Here is a 19461-nt window from a genome sequence, read left to right on the forward strand (position 1 = left end):
CCTCCCTTTGAGTAAGGGCCTAATCTTTTCCTACATCAGGTAACATGTAACACATGGGACACAGTAACTTTTCTGATAACTGACAGCACAAGAGTACAATATACTTCTAACAACTTCCAAGAATAACATGTTGAAAAATTTTTCTAAGGTAAATGCGCATTTCTGGTCACTTTACTTCTCTTTATTTGCAAAATAGGCTGGATTAGATTATCCCTAAGGTACATTCCAATTTTAAATTCTATAACAAGTAAGTGATCTATGAGTTCAACTCATAATATTGATGTAAACATAATTCAACAGTGTCCATATTTCAGTTTCTCACATGATGTAAATAATCTAATTACCATAGCCCTTATTGCTTTCTCTTTAAAAGCAGGTCTGTTTTTCCCCTGCATTCCAGTTAGGTTCAGTGGCACAGGTAAACATATGCATTTGTTAGCCTTAGCATGTTTTTTTTTTCTTCCATGGTATCTAATCAAATGAATAACTACAAATTACTGTTTTAGATCTGACTGAAATATATAATGAATGATGTTTTCTTTGCTTCCATTCTCTGACTGCAAAAAGTTCTTTTTAAATTTTACCCATTTTGATTTAATCTAGTCCTATAAACCTAAAATACTGATCCTTCTCCCTGTATTTTATATATATTTTCTATTATAATTCATTAGCCATCTACCTACATTTTAGGTATAAAGCAATTAGTTTTTGATGTGAAGGTCATGTATGAACCAGGGTGGGAAGGTTGCTTAGAACCAAAATTTACAGGGGACTGAATGTCACAGAAAAGGAGTTTAAACTTGATTCAATAGGAAATCACTGAAAATTTTTGCAAAGCAAAATAGCAGTATGATCAAAACTGCATATTGGGAAACTTCTGCCTATCTTATTAGGAAAGGTGAATTGGAAAGGGAGAGCCCAGCCGTGCAGTTATTAGAGTATCTCAGGTAAGAGCCAGTTGCATTGGCAGGGGAAAGAAGGGAGCAGATGTCAGGGATATTCTATCAGCAGAACATACAGAACTTGGCAACTCAATTGAAAAGAACCAGAGGGAACAGACAGCCCACCAGTGCTCCCAGGTATAGCCAGAACCAGATTAAAATGTAAGTGGGAAATAACTAATCCAACAGAAATACAAATCACATAGATAATGTGTAGGCCATAGGCATGTCTTTATGTACAGTTAACAGCCCCCATTTCTGTTTTGAGTTTGATACCACTAATCTTATCCTCTATCCCCTTCTTTTCACAAATGAGAAAACCAAAAAGTCCCAGAAGAGGGAAATGATATACAGAAGTCTCAGAGCCAAGGCAGAAACTTAAGCTTTCTGATTTTGTCTCCACTGTGCTTTCCATCGTACCCTGTTTGTGACCAACGTACAGGAGAGGGACAGAAAGGAGGATGAGTCCAAGATACCTTATAGGGTAGTGAGAAGAAAGTAATGCCATCAGGAGAAAGATAATTGTCTCAAAGACGGATGAAGTTGGGAGAGAAAAATAATGAGCTCTCTTTTATATATGTCCTCCAGTTTGAAATATCCTATAAGATAGATGGTGATCTAGGACTGGGTATCAGGTGGGCAACAATTCCATCCTAATTCCAGATTTAGTTAGCATGAAATTTTAAGTGCTTAGGGAAAAAAAATTCTCAAAAAATCACCCTTTAAAGAAATTTGTTCTGGCACCATCCATGCATCTACTGGCTTATTATCAACATGTAGCTGACAGTATTATTTGCAGATATATTCAGTTTTGCTGAACATTGTTGTACCACCTGTAACAGCTAATCTGACAAAAACCTCATATGGTAAGCTATTTTGTTTTTTTAAAAGGTATTTGAGATGACTTCTGGGGTTGACAGATTAAGTTGGTAATTTATCAAAACTATATGCTTATAGAAGTTAAATTATTGACCCAATTTTTTCCTAAATTTAAAAGGGCACTTGGGTTAGTAGGATATATTAGCTGAAAGCACTTAGTAATCACTTTGTGTGCAGTCTCCATCTGATTGGTAGAATTTTTCCTCTGGTTTTGCTATCAGTGATAAACATGAATAGGGATATGTCATAATTGATGTTTTATGGTTCTTTATTAGAAGAGAGAAAAGTTACAAGATGAAGAAGAAAGAAAGAGTACCTGGGTTAGCCAAGAAAGACAGAAGACATTAGACAGACTTCGCACGTTTAAGCAGGTAATATAAAAACACTTCATTTACAGTTTCTTAAAAGAATGCAAAGAAAATTGTATACATACTCTTAGGATTTCTGTATACTTGGTTCTTGGGGTGGCTAGGTGGCGCAGTGAATAGAGCACCGGCCCTGAAATCAGGAGAACCTGAGTTCAAATCTGGCCTCAGACACTTAACACTTACTAGCCATGTGACCTTGGGCAAGTCACTTAACCCCAATTGCCCTGCCCTTCCCCCTCCAAAAAAAGTTTCCATACTTGGTCTTTAAGTGTTATTTAGAAAATTACTAGTGAAATTAAGCTACCTAAATAATTTTTTCATTATTTTGATTGTAAATGTATAATCTTTTTCCTATTTGTTTTTAGAGTTAATATTTATCTTTTTTTTTTTTTTTTTGCCTTTTTTTGGGGAGTTTTGGGTGTTTAATTTTTTTCCGAGTTTTTGTGTGTGTGTGTGTGTGTGTGTGTGTGTGTGTGTCTGGATCTGAACCCATGTCCTCCTGACTCCGGGGCTGGCGCTTTACTCTCTGCGCCACCTAACTGCCCCTTATTTATCTGATTATTACTACCAAGCCTTCATTTGTTCTCACTTTTCCATTGTTCTACTTCTATCCTATCCAACAGGTCAAGGAAATGTAGCAGTTCTGATAAACCTTACTTCCTTGCAGTCCTGTTAGATATGGAAGTTACTGTACATATAAGTGCCAGGTTTTGCTACTTGATTTTGGTATATACCATTGGGTAGGGCCCCAGAGATAGTCATTTTATGCATCTTTTTTAACTACCCTGATACATAGAAGAATGGCTTTGTCAGTGTTTGAAATATCTGTCTGTGAAAATAACTGAAAGCCTAATTTATCAGTTTTAAATATTATTGAACTTTAGTGAAGCCTGGGTAGGGCCACATTATAAGTGAAATTATCTTCTAATAAAGTCTTTTTAGTAGTTGAGTGACTAGAACCTCTTAATGATTTCTTAGAGTTCAGGGATGGGGAACCTGTGGCCTCAAAACCACAGGTGATCATCTAGGTCCTCAAGTGGCCCTTTGACTCCTGGATTAACGGCTGAATTTGAGGGCTTAGAGGGCCACACATGGCCTTGAGGCTGGAGGTTCTCCACCCCTGTCACCTGGACTATCACCTTATAGTGGTTTATACTCGATAACAAATAAGGTCATATAAAAAGATTCCAATATAGTTAGTCCTGTGAAAATACAAAGTGGTAACCCATTTGCATAACATGGATCCAATGTAATCAGAGCTCTTTAACTCCAAATATTCTTTTCTTACACACACACACACACACACACACACAAATACTTCTCCACCTTAAAGGTATTGTTATATGAAGAATATGTTAATGGAACTATAAAATAAGTTATGTGTTCTCTTTTGACTAATATAAGTGAATACATTTTGCTTCTGTTTTTTACTCTTCATATTTTCATATTTGTTAAGGTTTTTTTGTTTTGTTTTTAGATTTTTCTTTTTTTTCTTTTTGGAGGGGGGAAGGTAGGGCAATTGTGCAAGGTCACATGGCTAGTCTTTTTGTGTTAAGTGTCTGAGGCCGGATTTGAACTCAGGTTCTCCTGACTCCAGGGCTGGTGCTCTATTCACTGTGCCACCTAGCCCCCCCATATTTGTTCAGTTTTAAATGTGTAATTATTTAAAATGGAAATTTGGGTACCCAAATTCAAGTAATCAAAATTTCATTGTGATTTTTGGTAAGGTGAGGCCTTAGTGAAGAAGTTAATAGTGGCACACCTTAGTGGGATGTATAAGATTCTGGTTGTCTTGGTTTAATGTGATAAAGCCTGCCATATGTCATACAACTTTTATTCTGGTTGTCTCAGGAGCAACAAAGAACTTCATTTTGCAGGAAAATAATATCAAAATTAAATGATTATTTGCAAACATTTTTTCAATTACATGATTTAACCAATTTAACTGTTCTTCTTTAGCGGTACCCTGGACAAGTCATACTTAAGTCAACAAGACTTCGACTAGCTCATGCAAGGAGAAAAAGTGTTGCAAGCCCGGTGTCCAGTGTAGATCAGCCTCAGTCCTTACCAGTAACCCTAAGGACAGAAGAGAAAACTGAAGAGGTGGAACAAGGAAAAGAGGTGCTTCAATTGTTACAAACCAAGGAACACCAGAGACTGGCACAGCTCGAGGAGCCTTCATTAGCACAACTTGAAGCCACTTCATTACCTCCCAGTAGTGTTACCTCTGAACTTCATCACATTGCACCTCTTCCACTTCTTACTGATAATGACCTGACACCAGGTACTGTTACTGTTGTCCCACTCCCACCACCTCTTCCTCCAACTCCTCCACCGCCCCCGCCACCACCACCACCACCCCCGCCACCCCCTCTACCTACTACTAAGGACGGCCCCACAGAGTCCCTGGAGAAAGGCCTTTCTAAAGTGGAGGGCGAAGAAAAGAGAATCCCAAAGTCTGCCAGTGCCCCATCAGCACATTTCTTTGACAGCAATCAGCTGGTCAGTGCCAGGAAGAAGCTTAAAAAAACTGCTGAAGGTTTGCAACGGAGAAGAGGTAATTTTCATTAAAAGTATAGTTAAGCTTTTATTTAAAGTGAGGTATACTTGTCCTTTTATTTCATAGTTCCTCATAAAGCCTTAAAAAAACTTTTATGGGGGCGGCCAGGTAGCACGGCAAGTAAGAGCACCGGCTCAGTGTTGGGATGACCTGGAGATCGAATCCTGGGCTCAGACACTTAGCACCCACCCAGAAACACCTGGCCGTGTAACCTTGAGCAAGTTACTTAACCCCAATTGCTTAAAAAAAAAAACTTTTATGTCACATTTCATGAAATTTAGAAATTGCTTACAGCCACTAACAACTCTCCATTTTTCCCCTCTTTTATGAAAGGGATTAGTGATTCTTGAGTAGTTTGGAAAATAGTTATTTTAATAAGAGAAAGATACAAAGTCTGAGCATGATCATCAGAGGAAGAAATGCTACTTAGGATAAGTTTGGTAAGAACTGATAATAGGAATAGTAACTAGAGAAATGATTTCTTTTTACAAATAGGCATTAAAATAACTTAGATCAACCAATATCAAATATTTTTGAAAAATTTATAGTGTGTTAAGTCCCATGGGACAGATAGAAAAATATAAAAAAGCTTACTCCATTTGAGAATATGCAGTAAGAAATCTAGATTAGAACTGAGCATGTAGATTTATTTATTTATTTAAAGAGTGTCAGTCACTAAACTGAACAAAAAGTAAATATTTGTTCAGTTTGTAACCAAGTCAAATCTAGATATGGGGATATTTCAGGTTTAGAAAACAACTTGACACTTCTTCTTTATTTGCCTCACTTTCCTTTTCTGCAAAATGAAGAGGTTTCATTACATGACATATAGACTTGACACCTGGCTTACATGAGGCCGTTGTGAGCATTTACCATTTTTAGTGCCAGTCATTTTCCCCTTAGATGTCCCTTACCCATAGTTGCAAAGTATGGTTAGAATGCGAACTGCATTTAAGGGAAAAAATTGAGAGGGACATTTTTAAAAGGGATTTAATCAGATTAACCTTTAGCTGCAGTAAATCTATAATTTTAAAGAGTGGTCTTTTCTCTGAGTAGTCAGATCTTTGTTTAAAAGTTCAGAGAATTTGGTTCTTTATAGCTGAAGAACTCGAGTTATAGGTAGCAATTGTATTTTACCTGTTAAGGACAAAACCTGAAAAAAGAGGAATTTTTTTTTAGGTAATTATGAAAAGAAGTTATTATCAGTGATATCATTAAAATGACATTCCTCTTAAAAATCACAAGACCTGAATTAGAGTCCTAAGTCTCACACTAACTCTCACTTGGGCAAGTCATTAAACTTCTCTAGACCTCAGTTTTTTTATCTGTAAATGGAAGATAATACTGTTTACACTGTCCATCTTAGCTTAGAACTTTCCTGAGAAAAAGGTTTTTTGTACACTTCAGAGAACCTTTTAAGAAGGTGAACTTTTTTCTTGGGAACGTGTTAGACACGATTAGGACATAATCACACTTTATGTCACTAAAAACAACTGTTCTCTAATCTTTTATTCTATTTACTTATAAGACACAAGAATACCAATGCACAGACTAGCCAAAGTAGAATTAGTATTTTTCTTACGCAAGTTATTAGGAGCAGCTCTTTCAGCAGAAATTGTGTGAATAGACCAAATGGTCTTACTTACACTGTTTTCACGATCTTATTAAAAATTCTAGCGATTACAGAATTTGACTATGGAAATTCTAATTATCTATTTTGTTTTTGTTTACCAAAGTGAGTTCACCAATGGATGAGGTACTGGCTTCCTTGAAACGGGGTAGTTTTCATCTGAAAAAGGTTGAACAACGAACTCTGCCTCCTTTTCCCGATGAAGATGATAGTAATAACATCTTGGCACAGATAAGGAAAGGGGTAAAACTGAAGAAGGTACAGAAGGAAGTTTTGAGAGAGTCCTTCACGCTTTTGCCTGATACAGACCCACTAACACGTAGCATTCATGAAGCACTTCGAAGAATTAAAGAAGCATCACCAGAATCTGAGGATGAAGAAGAGAGTTTGCCTTGCACAGATTGGGAAAACTAACATGTAATGGTCCTGTCTTTGTCAAAAGCATTTTCAGTTTTCTTTCTATTTGAGGGCAGGGGTAAGGGTAATTAAAGTTGGGTTATCATTTGGTTTAATCATACTGTTTACCATATTCTCACTACATTGTTTTATGAATAATAAACTTTTTACATTTATGCATTCCTTAAATCAGTGGATCAGAGAAATAAGTTTTTGAGATATTTAAACACCTCTATTTAACAGAGGTTGAATGATCCCTACAGTACTGCTATCTCCTTACCCCCTTATAGAAGTGAAAGTAGCTTTGACAAATTAAGTCACCAACATATTCCAATGTGTACATGTCTTTCAGTTTTTCTTTTTCATTTTTTAGTGTTTCTGACTTGAAGAAATTGACAGTCACTCAGGCTAAATAATTTCAAATCAGAAAAAAATAGCACTTCTTATATGCACTGAACTATTAACGTTACCTTCCCAAGGTGTCACATTTCTACTATATCTTTGTTAGATCATAGAAACAATAAGCCAATAATAGCTGCTTCTGCATTTTCCATACAGATTTGTAGTCAGTATAGTAAATTACTTAATAATTTTACCAATGGAAAACATGTTAAGAAATACACCTAAATATTTCTCTTTGTGTGGTGGTGGTAAGGAGGTGAGGAAAATTAAACCATACTTTATTGTGAGTTGAACTATAGATTATACCAAATAATACCTAAAATTAAGAAAAGGATTTTCTCGCACTGAGTAAAGCGCCGGCCCCAGAGTCAGGAGAACCTGAGTTCCGATCCGGCCTCAGACATTTAACACACACACTCTCACACACACACACAACTAGCTGCGTAACCTTGGGCAAGTTACTTAACCCCAATTGCCTGCCAAAAAGGCCAAAAAAAAGGGGGAGGGGGATTTTCTCATGTTTAAAATAGTAATATAGGCCTATGCATTTTACTTGGTATTATTAATGTTTTTAACATATTTATTAAGATCAATAAGGATACCTTTTTTCCCCTTCCTTTTTTTGCAACCTCTTGTTATTTACAAATTTAGTAGGTGGCATGCCTTTGTCTTTATCTAGGACTTTGATTACAAATGTTGACCTGAATGGGGCCAAGCACCAGGCCTTCTTGCCCACCATTAGAGCTGCTCCCTGCCCCCAGTGGATATTGATCCATACTCTTGATGAAGGTGGTAGCACATTTAGATTAATCCTCTAAATGTTTTGTTATGAAAAGCTATTATCCATGATCACCACCAGTTCTTTAAATATTCCTACCTATAATTGGGGCTGTACTCATTTAGAACAATAAGGTATTCTTTACACTTAGGGTTTTAATTCTATATTATCTTGGGCTCATAGTATCACAGATTGATTGAGAACTAGAAAGGCTTTTGGAGTTCTGGTTCAAATCCCTCATTTTATGGATGAGGACATAGAAACTTTGAGAGGTTAAACTTTCATGGGTAAAAATTGAAAGACCATGAAATAGAAATCTCAGTAACTCTCTTAGAAATCCAGTGCCTTTTTGCTATACCTCCCCTGCTCTCTGAAACGTTTTTGTTCTATCCTTTTCAATCTTAAATTCGTTCTTGATTGAGAAAACAAAAAGAGAAGTTAGGCATCTTCATTTTTATCTGCTGCGCACTATCATTATCCTGTTCATACAAGGCTATCCCTTCCCCCTTATCATTTTCTGGGCTTTGGTCTTCCTGAGGCTATGCTTATAGGACCTTGCTACTTTTTCATTCATCTTTTGCTTTTTACAAAGATCTCTTCAGGTAGTTACGTTGATGTCTTTTTCTTTGTTGTTAAAAGTATTTGTGATTTTATTTTTAGAATTTAGTCCTTAAGAGCTTTTCTATCCCTCTTAAATGAACTTGCTTTTTTAGTCTCAGGCCAGGCATCTATCTTTCCATCAGCATTCTGTATTCATATCATTCTCTCTGTCTGTGATGAACAGAAGGGACTTTGTTTTTGGAAACTCTTGGTGTCTTCCAAATATCTGGTTGATAACTTCCCCTTCACCAGCTAGCTCCAAAATAATTTTACTAGTCATGTCCTCTACTTCCCTAAATTTGAAATTTTTATCAAGGAAAGTTAGGAAATTGGTTTTAAGTAGAAAGAAATCTCCCAGAAGTCTCCAGACAGTTATATTAACTGATCATTACTATGCCTCTTGGCCAGTTTTGCCATTTTTAAGTAATTTTAGTCCCTTGTGCCCTCAATTATTGACTGACTGTATATAGACTCTTATTTGAGCCTCACAGCAAACATATCAAGAATTACTGTTAGTGTCCCTATTTTACAAAGGAATAAGTTAAAGCTGAGAAGTTCAGTTACATGCTCATGGTCATATAATGGCACTGTAGGACTTGAACCTAGGTCTTCCGACTTCATGTTGTTTACCACTAACCATGTTGCTTCTCAGGCAGATGAGTGATTGAGTTTTTCCGGTAATTTGGATTTGAATACTTAGAAGTTTAGCACTAAAAAGGACCTTAAAGATTTTCTAATATAATTTCATTATTTTATGGATAAGGAAAACATTATCAATGGGACAAGAAACTAGGTCAATGCCTAAAGTAGTTTATATAACTCCTATTTGTTGAGTAGGAAGGACTGATGAAGACATGTAGAATTTTCTTTGTTTTTAGAAATTGAATTTCAAAGTAATTCATAATTTTTAGATAATTCTACACGTGTAAATATGTATAGATGTTACATATATAGTGCTTAGAAATATATAAAAGATTCTTTAACTTGGCTCCATTTAATTTCTTTAATTTCTCCCCCCCCCCAAAAAAAAAATCTGTTTTATGCTAGCTGTGTGCAAGGCATTCTCCTAGGCCCTTTAAAGGAAATGCATTAATAAGATATTCTATTTCCTCAAAGACTTTATAGTATAAGGTAGTGCTAAGGCATGCAAAAATAATATGTTAGACTATGTGATAAGCAGCTTAAAGAGAAATATAACTTGCTGGAACATTGGGAGTCTTGACTTGTTAGAAGATTTGGACCTTAAAGCATTATTATATATAGAATATTGGACCTATTGCTTAAAGATAGTATGTAATATTTTTGTCATTTAGACCATTTATAATTGCCTTTTTAGTTGTATCTCTGTCATACAGAATGCTGCCTATATATAGAAGAAAAGTAAACTATATAAATATGTTGATAAGGCTTTAAAAATACCGTTTTCAGATTTTATTTTTTAAAAATGTATCTTTCACTACCTGTCCACAAGGAGGCAGGATGGTAGAGTGGAAAGAACACTGGATTTGGAGTCAGAGGACCTAAGTTTAAATCCTGTACCATCTATGCAGCCTTAGTCAAGTCATTTACCCTGCAAGCTTCAGTTTCTTCATCTGTAAAAATCAGGGTTTGGCTTAGATGACCCTTTAAAAAGGTCTGATCCTGTTCAAAATCTATGATCTTTGTAGTCTCCCACTATACTGTACTGTTTATAGTGACTGTTTATAAGGCTAGAGTAAGACACAACAAAAAAGCACCATCCCATACTTCAAAAGACATTTTTAATTTGATCACAGTAGTATCTGGAAGTAATTTCTTTCCCAAATCAGTTCAGACCTCCTTTATACCAAAGAATAACAGTTAACAAAAAAAAAAAAAAAACTCATACAGTGGCCACATTTTATAATAAATGCAACATTCTACAGTTAAAACGTTACCGCTAAGAGGTTATCTTTTTTTTAACATGATTTTGTTTTTGTGTTTTTGAAAACAGGTGACTTAACAGCCACTGAGAGGAAAAATAATACCCACAGTTGAAGATTATCTTCCTACTCCTTTGGGGGAAATTTGTAAGCAGTTTGATTCTGCAGTCTAAACTGTGTTAGTTCAGTGTGTGAAAAGGGAAGTCATTTTATAGGTCATCTTCATGATTCTATCCATTCCACTACATAGAGGTTAAACAAAGTGAATTTTAGATGTGCAATGTAAGCAATCATAATGAAGAGAATGTCTCTAGGATACCCTCCCAGTTCTTTGAAAAGCACTTTTTTCATTTACATCAGTAGAGCGGCCAGTTAAAGTTAGAAGAATGCTGTTGCATTGATGAATATCTACTGTGAGTTATATCAGGACTGCTATGAAATTTGCCCTTCAGTGCACTGAGAAGTCATCTGCTTGAAAAACAGCTTCTTCCACATCAGTTTATTCCACGAACACTCAAACATCTTCTAAAAAAAAAAGTCCTAGTTTACCCTTGTAGTTTATATGACAAGAGTTGTAAGAAAATCAGTTGGAAAATAACCCCAAACTTTGTAACTGTTCATCTCCAAAAGAATTTACATAAAGATGTTAAGTTTCTGTGTTATAGAAACATAGAGTAATCATGGAGATACATATGTTAATATTTATTTACAATGACATATGATACACTTAACCCGGCACATTTTTAGAAAGCCACACAGTCTTACACTTTGTATGTTTTTTGAAGTAAAACTTTCCATGTGCTTTTAAATAGCTGTTCATAATTCTGAGTTTATAGTAGTTTGAACTTTATGTGCAACTTTGTTATGAGAAGCAATACTTTGTAATCTGATAGTACTTAAATTTTTAGTTTTTCTGTTTGAACTGTTGATTAATGTAACTCATGAAATTTCTATTTGAAATCACATGAAGATTACATAATGGGGATCCAGTGCTTTAATCTGTGTACTATATAAATTTCGTTTTGTGCTCCACAGTTTAAAAACAAAGTGTGCTCCACAGTGATTTCTATCAAAAAAATAGACATGATAGTTTCTTCAATTGACAGTTCACTACTTTTGAGCCCTCTAAGTAAAACTTTGATGAGTACTCTTCTGCACTGTGAAAAACGATTCACATCTGAAGACTAGTAGTTTATAGGCAATTTACTTTTTTTTACCCTACCAGAATACTAAGAGATTAATCTATTCACAGTTGTGAATAGTTAAGCATCTCGATTAGACTAAACAAGAATTTACCTAAAGTCTACTGAAACTAGAACTCTTGAGTAGGTTCTCACTCTATAAGGGAGATCTATCTTAGACTCTGTACAAAAAGAATTAAGTACTGCAATAACAAGAAGCTTCACAATACCCAGTCCTGTAAGACCTTTAGAACAGTGTTATAGTAAAGTCCCGGTATATATGGACTGCTACTCATGTGTTAATGAATGAAAAAAAAAGTAATGCCATACTAACTTTCAACCTCATTTCTTTTAAAACAATTGGGGTGTGGGGAGAGCCGGCAAGATACCCTGGACAAAGGTCATAAAGTCTTAGTCTATTCTGATGTCTTGACTTTAAAAAAAAATAACTTGTCCATTCAAATGTTGATATTGCCAAGTATTGTTTGAAGAAATATTTGGAAAGTGCTTGTGAGCAACCTTCTTCCAAAGTGGCATTCTTTTTATTGAGGCAACATTTTACAGATTCATGTCTTACCTAGGCAGATTAGTAATGCAAATTTAATATATGAAATTTAGTTGTCCTAGAATCTTTAAGCAAGAAAAGTGTACTACAGTGAAACCACTAAAACTTGCTTTTTAATTTAAAAAAAAGTTTGGGTTTAGTAATACTGTTTTTGTTTTTAGCAGCTTTGTAAGCAATTACATATGTGAAAAAAACAAAGAACTATTTCAGCTATACCTTTGGATACAAGTTTTCCCACTCTAGGACTTCCTATCTTTTTTTTTTTTTTACTTAATAATACAGAGAACCTATAAGAGAGACCCTTTTTAAAATTAATAACAATATGTACTTGGAACCTCATTGTGGGATTATTTCATAGAAAGCAGAATTTGGCTTAAGGAAGATATGTCTTCCACCACTTTTCAGGTACTAAAAGCACTTCATTATAAGGCAGTCTTAAGAGAGTTTCCATTGCCATTACCCAGATGAAGGTAGCACAGCAAGGCTACATTGCTTATATCAAATTGATTTATGATGGCAAGATGACTGATTCACTCCACCAATTACTAATATAATTTATAAGGGTTTTTTTTTTTTAACATGAGATTTCAGATACCAACAAAGTTAAACAAGATTATATTCTTTCCTTTCTCAGTACTCATCCCCCATTAAAATGTAGGGTGATTGTACTGACCTACATACTATCATAACTATATTTTTAGAAGTTCCAAGAGCTACTTGTCTCATTGAAAAAGTTGTCTGATTTACTTCCCTCCAATTAAACCTGTTATTCAAAGACAATTTTATTACTATTCATTTATCATGTTTCTATAATGAGAAATAGAAGTTAATATACAATTCCAGTCCAGGCTGCCATGTATTTAAGTAGGAAAGCAAGTGTGTATTGACTTTGGAATGTTAAAAGATTAACCTTACTGGTCCATAAGTCAGTTTCACATATTTCTTCTAATAATAGAACTGAATTTGTGTGTATATATCCATGTACAGTGTATAGAAAAAGTATTTCTAATGCTGCAAAATCTTGGTGGTGCTGTCACAGTATGGGGAAATGCCTGGCTTAGGAGGATTTACAAAGATTGTTATCTTGCTTGTTTGACATATCTTTGTAGACTTAATGAGCATGTGAGTAGTATAAAAATAATAATTTCAAGTTCTATCCCTTAAACCTTTGGAGCAGAAATGCTTTTATAAAGTGCATTTTGAAAAGAGACTCAGTCCAGATATAATACACTGCACAATATGTTCTTTTATAACCTTCTATTACATGAAATTATAACCATTTATTCTGCTTCTATGTGACAGACAGACTCTACTTGTTTATTATAAGCTGAGTGAGATGCGTAATGATAGTAGATGATCTAGGGGGTGGGATATATGAGGCCATTTACTATAAAACAGGGTCTTAAGACATGAGGAGTATACTGCTGCCATCACAGATACTAAGTTTTCATAGTCATAAGTGAAAGAAAAGCCAAAATGAAAGGACAACATCTGTGATTTGGAATTGAAAAACAAGTTTTTATACATATCCATAAAAATATTTTAAAATCATTTTATTCATTTGTTGTGTTTGCATAAGATGAAGGTAGCTTTTGTAGCTTAGGGAAAAGTTTTCTAGTTTTGATTTTGTTTTTTTATAAAACACAAAACCCTGTTTCAAAGTTTTATAATCTTAACACACACACTTAACATCAGCTATTAGTTGTAAAGAACTTGTGTCCTAAGTGGCAATATCAGGGATTTGGGGTTTCGGATACTTTACATAGCTCTTTATAAAGAGCCATTTTGCCTTTAACATGTTTTTCATTTAGTCAAATATTTCTGAACTCTGGCCAGGTGCATTATTGAAATGCAACCCAATTGATAAGAGGAACCATAAGCTTAATTATTGTTAACCTTTGTTCTCTTTGTTGCACTGAATTAAGATTATAATTTTTAAGGCTCTATATTCATTTTAAGCAGATTTTATTTTCTTTTTAATAATTATATTATTCTGTTAAATTCCCAAAAGATGAAAGAAAAAACGGTAGTATAGCATTAGAAAATTGATTTGTTTCAAAGTAGTGAGGGTTATTTCAGAAAGAAGAGATGAAAGTAGAAGCACCTTCCTGTTGGAGCACATTGCATTTATTTAGAACTACCAGCAGATTTGGTAGTTACATTTTGAACTTTATTGCAGAGTGCTCTCTAGCTAAAGCACACTGACCAATGTCCCTGCTAATTAGTTGCTCTGTAAAAGGAAGCAGTGGATATTTTCTAAGCCTATAAATATAGTATAATTTAAGACATTTTCCTACAAAGTGAGTTTATATTGCTGCCTAAACTGTCATGTATGTAAACATTTAGAGGTTTTTAAAGGTGGGAGGGAGATGCCAGTATACTTTCTGGATTGATTTTTATACATGTTTGTGTATGTGTGTTGTGTGTGTGTGAGTACACATATATATAAATGTTTATCTTATCTGTTGAGTTATTTTTAAAGGTCTATTCATTCCAAATTCCGAAATTTGGCCCACAATGTTTACACCTTGGCACTTTTAGAACTTAATTTGATTCTGGTCTAACAAAATAAATTCTTTATCTCTGGCCTTGAGGAATTCCAAATTCACTGAACAAATGTTCTTCTCCCTCCACCCCAAAACTCTGTGGATATACAGAAAATACCTCTGATTTTGACAGTGAACAACCCTTATCAAATTTGTGGGTCTACTTTGTGTACAGTAGATTTTATTGTGTGTGGGGAGACGGAAAATGAGGCAGTAGTGATTCTAGTTAACAGTGAAGAAAGCCCTGAGTAACAGAAAAAAAAGTCATATATACACACATAATAATTGTTCAGAAGGCATGATCATGCCAAAACAAAGGGTTTATATTACTTTTTTTTTTAAGACCTGTATGTTACTGTTAAAGGGTACAATTGCTAGTCTAACTTCTTTCAAAATCTCATTTTAAGAAGTCATTTTAATCATGAAGTGATAAAGCCCTCCATCTATGAAGCAGGAGGGATAGACAATTTGACCCATACAATGACTTCTTTACCTTTGACAGTATCTCCATAGCGTCATTGTCCGGTATGTCTTGCCAAGTGTGAAGCCACAATATTCAGTTTATGAAGAATAGAAAACTACAGATAATTTTGCATGAGTGCAGCTCATTAGGGTTAATTAAACTGACATTTTTCAGCCTGTCTGGATAAATGGAAATTCTAATGGCAAACTGATCCACCCTTCACTAGCTTTGTGCAATATTATAAAAGTAGGGAAAAAAAAAAACACTAGCACATTGTGTTTGGCTTTAAGAAGTTCTTTAACAGTTGTATTTGAGTGGACATTTTAAATGCACATTGTATTGTAAATGCCAATTCTTGCAAATTTACAATACTAAGTAATATTCAGCGTTCTGAAGTATTAAGTAACAAAATGTAAAGAAAAAACTAAGCAAGCATTTAGAGCAATACTATGAAATCTCCAATAATTGTTCTAACTGTTGCCTTTTTCTTTAGTGCAACTTTTCTGCAATGTAATTATTGTATTGCTTTTTATTTCATGTTTTTTACACTCATGACTTCAGAGTTAAAATATTCTACACCAAGTACTGCAATCACTTTTCTTGTACATGCAATGTAACAGCATACAGTTTTGGTGCTTAACGATATTTCTTTTCTTTAATAAAGGATATTTATTTGAGTTATTTGATTTAGCTTACTCAGAAAAGATTTCTGTATTATTTGTGATTCTCATTTTAGGTGGAATGGATCATTCATGTAAATCTTACTCTTTAAGCATGCTATAAGAACATAATTTTCTTACTTACTTTCCTCCAAAGTTTGTAGTAAAATGTTTTCATTAATTGAAAGTGTATGTAAGACCAGAGGCACTGATGTTAATTGTAGATTCCTGAGGGGTTAAAGGTAGGATAATCATGTCATTTCTCCCAGTAATCAAGAAATTTTAGCAGTATACAACCAGAAGTTACATTGAGTTACTGCTTGGATCACATAACTTAATATAAAACAAAAAGGAAGCCTTCTTGTGTAAGAGGTACTAGTAGTATTTTGTGAAAATATTTTGTCTTATAGTGGGAAAAAACCATTGTGAGTTTGGTGGTTTTTAAACTTTTGAAGATAAAAGTGCTAGATCCCACCTTTAACAGGGAATGTGATTATTAGTATGGATTTGGAAAAAATTACCTAAAATCTTAAACTGCTTTCAGATGCTATGGATATCTTATTTAACTTTTTTAAATGACAAATGTACCTTAATGACTACCATTTGGCAAATGGTAATGAAAGGAGTTCAAGTTTTCTATCTATTGATGTGAAGTATTTCCCATGGAAAATCTAAAAATTGAAGTAATAAAAACAGGAAGAAAAAACTTCAACTAAATTCCCTACATAGAAGTCAGCTTGAGTGGATGGCCTACTTTATTCACTGAGATTTCTAATCTTTTGTTCCCCTGTCCTCTTCACAAAGCCCTTATACCCTCTGTTTATCTCTTCAGTCCTACAGTGTACCTCCCATCTAAAACATTGTCTGCTGCTTATGCTGTTTCTGCCGTAGAGCAATAATCCCAGGGATAGTGCTTACTTAGGTCTTCTTCCTTTAAGGAAATGGGAAAAAAATAGCAAAATGAGGAAACTGGGCAGTTTTAGCTCCTCCTGAGTTGAATCCTAAGTGTTTGACTTTTATTAAACAGGCATACATATTTAGATAGTAATAAAGTCTCATTGTGAAAGTAAATGGAAGATTTTAGGTTGTATTAGCTGTTGGCAGATAAACAATTTTTCTTTATGCCACTGTCCAAAATGCAATTAATAGAAAAAGTTTTTGCCTAATCCACCACTAAATATGAATTAGTTACCTTAGGTAATTGAATGCTATATGATGTCATGCCAGCCAGATTAAACTATTTTCTATTTCATTTAATGTCATTCATGTGGTCCACTGGGGAAAACCTTGACCCATGCTGAGTCCACAGTTCAGATATGTAAGAAAAAGAAGAAAGGACTCAAGCTTCATGTGGCAATGTAGTCTAGTAATAGGAATCCACTTAGAGAATTAAGTATGCATTGATCCCACAGTGCCTTTAAAAAAATAAAGGACTCTTTATCAAATGCAAGAGGTAGATAAAATCATTTACAAACCATAATGCAATAAAACACTAGTAATGAAGGAAGGAAATTTGAGCAAAAAATACAGACTAATGACACAATTGGGCAAAAAGAAACCACAAATTATAGACAATAGTGGTAAATATAACTGAAACAGTAAGGCAAAACATTTGGGATGCAGCTACGGTAGTCTTTAGAAAAAAATTTATATTTCTGAAAAAAACTACCAAACATGAAAAAATTTTGTGTGGAGAAAAAACTCAGTTATATGCCATGAGAAATAGAAAAATCTTGAAAATTTGGGGAGGATTGGGGAGTGGGATAGAACAAAACCAAAAATTTTAAAAAGCCAACATAAAATGGAAATCCACAATGGAAAAAAAGTCCGATTTCTCTGATAATGGTTTGCTATTTAAAAATTATATGTGTGTGCATATGTATATAGATAAGTCATTCTTTAGTAGATACAATTGTGAAGTACTGTATTCATAGCTACAGTACTTCAAATAAGCATAAAAAATGCAAATCAAAACAACCTGAGATTTCACCTCAAAAAATTGCAATAGCATTGGAAAGGTGGTGAGATGGTAGGCCTGTTAATGCATAATTTGTGGAACTGTGAAATAGTAAAGCATTTTTTGCTTTTGCTTTTTGGAGGGCAGTTTGGGTTAAGTGATTTGCCCAAAGTCACAGGGCTAGTAAGTGCCAAGTTTCTGAGATGGATTTAAACTCTTCTTCCTGACTCCAGGGCTGGTGCTCTATTCACTGCGCCACCTAGCTGCCCCCAATAGTAAAGCATTTTGGAAAGTAATTTGGAATTATGCAGGTAAGACAAAAATGGCCATACCCTTTGGACCATAGTTTACATTACTGGGCTTGTATTCCAAGGAAGGCTGTTTGGTTGTTGTTTAAGTCCCTCTATAAAACAAGATAGTTCTAGCAGCACTGTTGTGATAGCTAGAATTTAGAAATAAAGTAAATGCTCATCAATTGGGGAGTGGCTAAAATTCTGGTACATGAATGAATGAAATATTACTGTGCTGTCAGAAAAGGTGTATGATGAATATAGAGAAGCATGAAAAAGTCAACATGAACTGGAGAGTAAACAGAGTCAAGAAAATATCTAAGAAGTACAGCAATGTAGATGGAAAGAACAGCTACACACCCAAAAAGTCAAAAGTAAAGACTTAAAGGTCAAGCAGGACTTGCTATGAGAGATAGGAAGTGGGTGGTTCACAAGTGTTCTATGTTGTACATTTTTCCAGGTTTTTTCAGTGTATCAGTTGTGCTGATTTTTTTTTCTCTTTGAAAAATATTATATAGAGGTATGATTCTTTGGATGGGGGTGGGGGGAAAGAGATACTGAAGCTAAGTATAGTTTAGGAAACACTGATTTTTTTTTTCAAAAACAATTTATGTGCCAGCGGAACAGTATTGAAATTGTTGAGAATCTACAAAAATATAAAATGACCAAACAATGCAAGAAGATCTTAACCCAATAACAACAAAAAATTAAGCAATCTCTAAATTGCCAAAGAGAAAAATGCATCAAATGGATTTTCTATTGAATTCTATCATTTAAAGAGCATTTAATATACTACTATTCTAAAAAAAAATGGAAATAAGCCCACCAAATACATTTTAATTAGGCAAAGGTGATCCATACTCAAGAGAGAACAAAGAGAATCATAGACAAACCAGTAATAGTGTAGATGGCAACTAGTGTTGCAATAGATAAAGTGCTGGGCCTAGAGCCAGGAGGACATTCAAATCCTGCTTCAGATACTTCATAGCTGTAACTCTAGGCAAGTCACTTTGCCTCAATTTCCTCAACTGTAAAATGGAGATCATAGTAGCACCTACCTACTCGGGGGTATCATAAGGATCAAATGAACTATTTGCAAAAATCTGTACATTGTAGGTATTCTATAAGTGCTTATTCCTTTCTCTTCCATTTTGTAAATCAACAATAAATGCATCCAAAAAAGTAATTTACTATGACCAAATTGAATTTGTACAGGTTGTGCAAAGATTGTTCACCCATTACTAATGCTTAGCACAGTATTTAGCAAATAGTAAGCATTTAATGTTTATTGACTGACCACTAATAAAAACAATCAGCAAAATTAAACATAAACCACCAAAAATTA

At 34.4% G+C, this 19461-nt stretch overlaps 1 protein-coding gene across 2 annotated transcripts in view; it reads left to right on the plus strand.

Annotated features, from left to right (window-relative positions):
• The window catches only part of JMY (junction mediating and regulatory protein, p53 cofactor), a 113797-nt gene extending 97910 nt beyond the window's left edge, over positions 1 to 15887 (plus strand). Inside the window, exons 8-11 of one of the 2 annotated variants that reach the window (XM_069096316.1) lie at positions 2096 to 2191; positions 4148 to 4745; positions 6485 to 6795; positions 10527 to 15887. In XM_069096316.1, coding sequence (XP_068952417.1) covers positions 2096 to 2191; positions 4148 to 4745; positions 6485 to 6792 — 1002 coding nt within the window. In that variant the 3' untranslated portion in view covers positions 6793 to 6795; positions 10527 to 15887. Of the gene's footprint in view, positions 1 to 2095; positions 2192 to 4147; positions 4746 to 6484; positions 6964 to 10526 lie in introns of those variants that run through there. The other variant, XM_069096315.1, reaches the window with a different exon arrangement.
• Positions 15888 to 19461: the final 3574 nt, after the last annotated feature.

This window comes from Petaurus breviceps, unplaced genomic scaffold (assembly GCF_028583685.1).
Source record: "Petaurus breviceps papuanus isolate PSGF00001 unplaced genomic scaffold, PetGlider_PUasm1.0 229, whole genome shotgun sequence".
In the NCBI taxonomy this organism is placed as follows: Eukaryota; Metazoa; Chordata; class Mammalia; order Diprotodontia; family Petauridae; genus Petaurus; species Petaurus breviceps.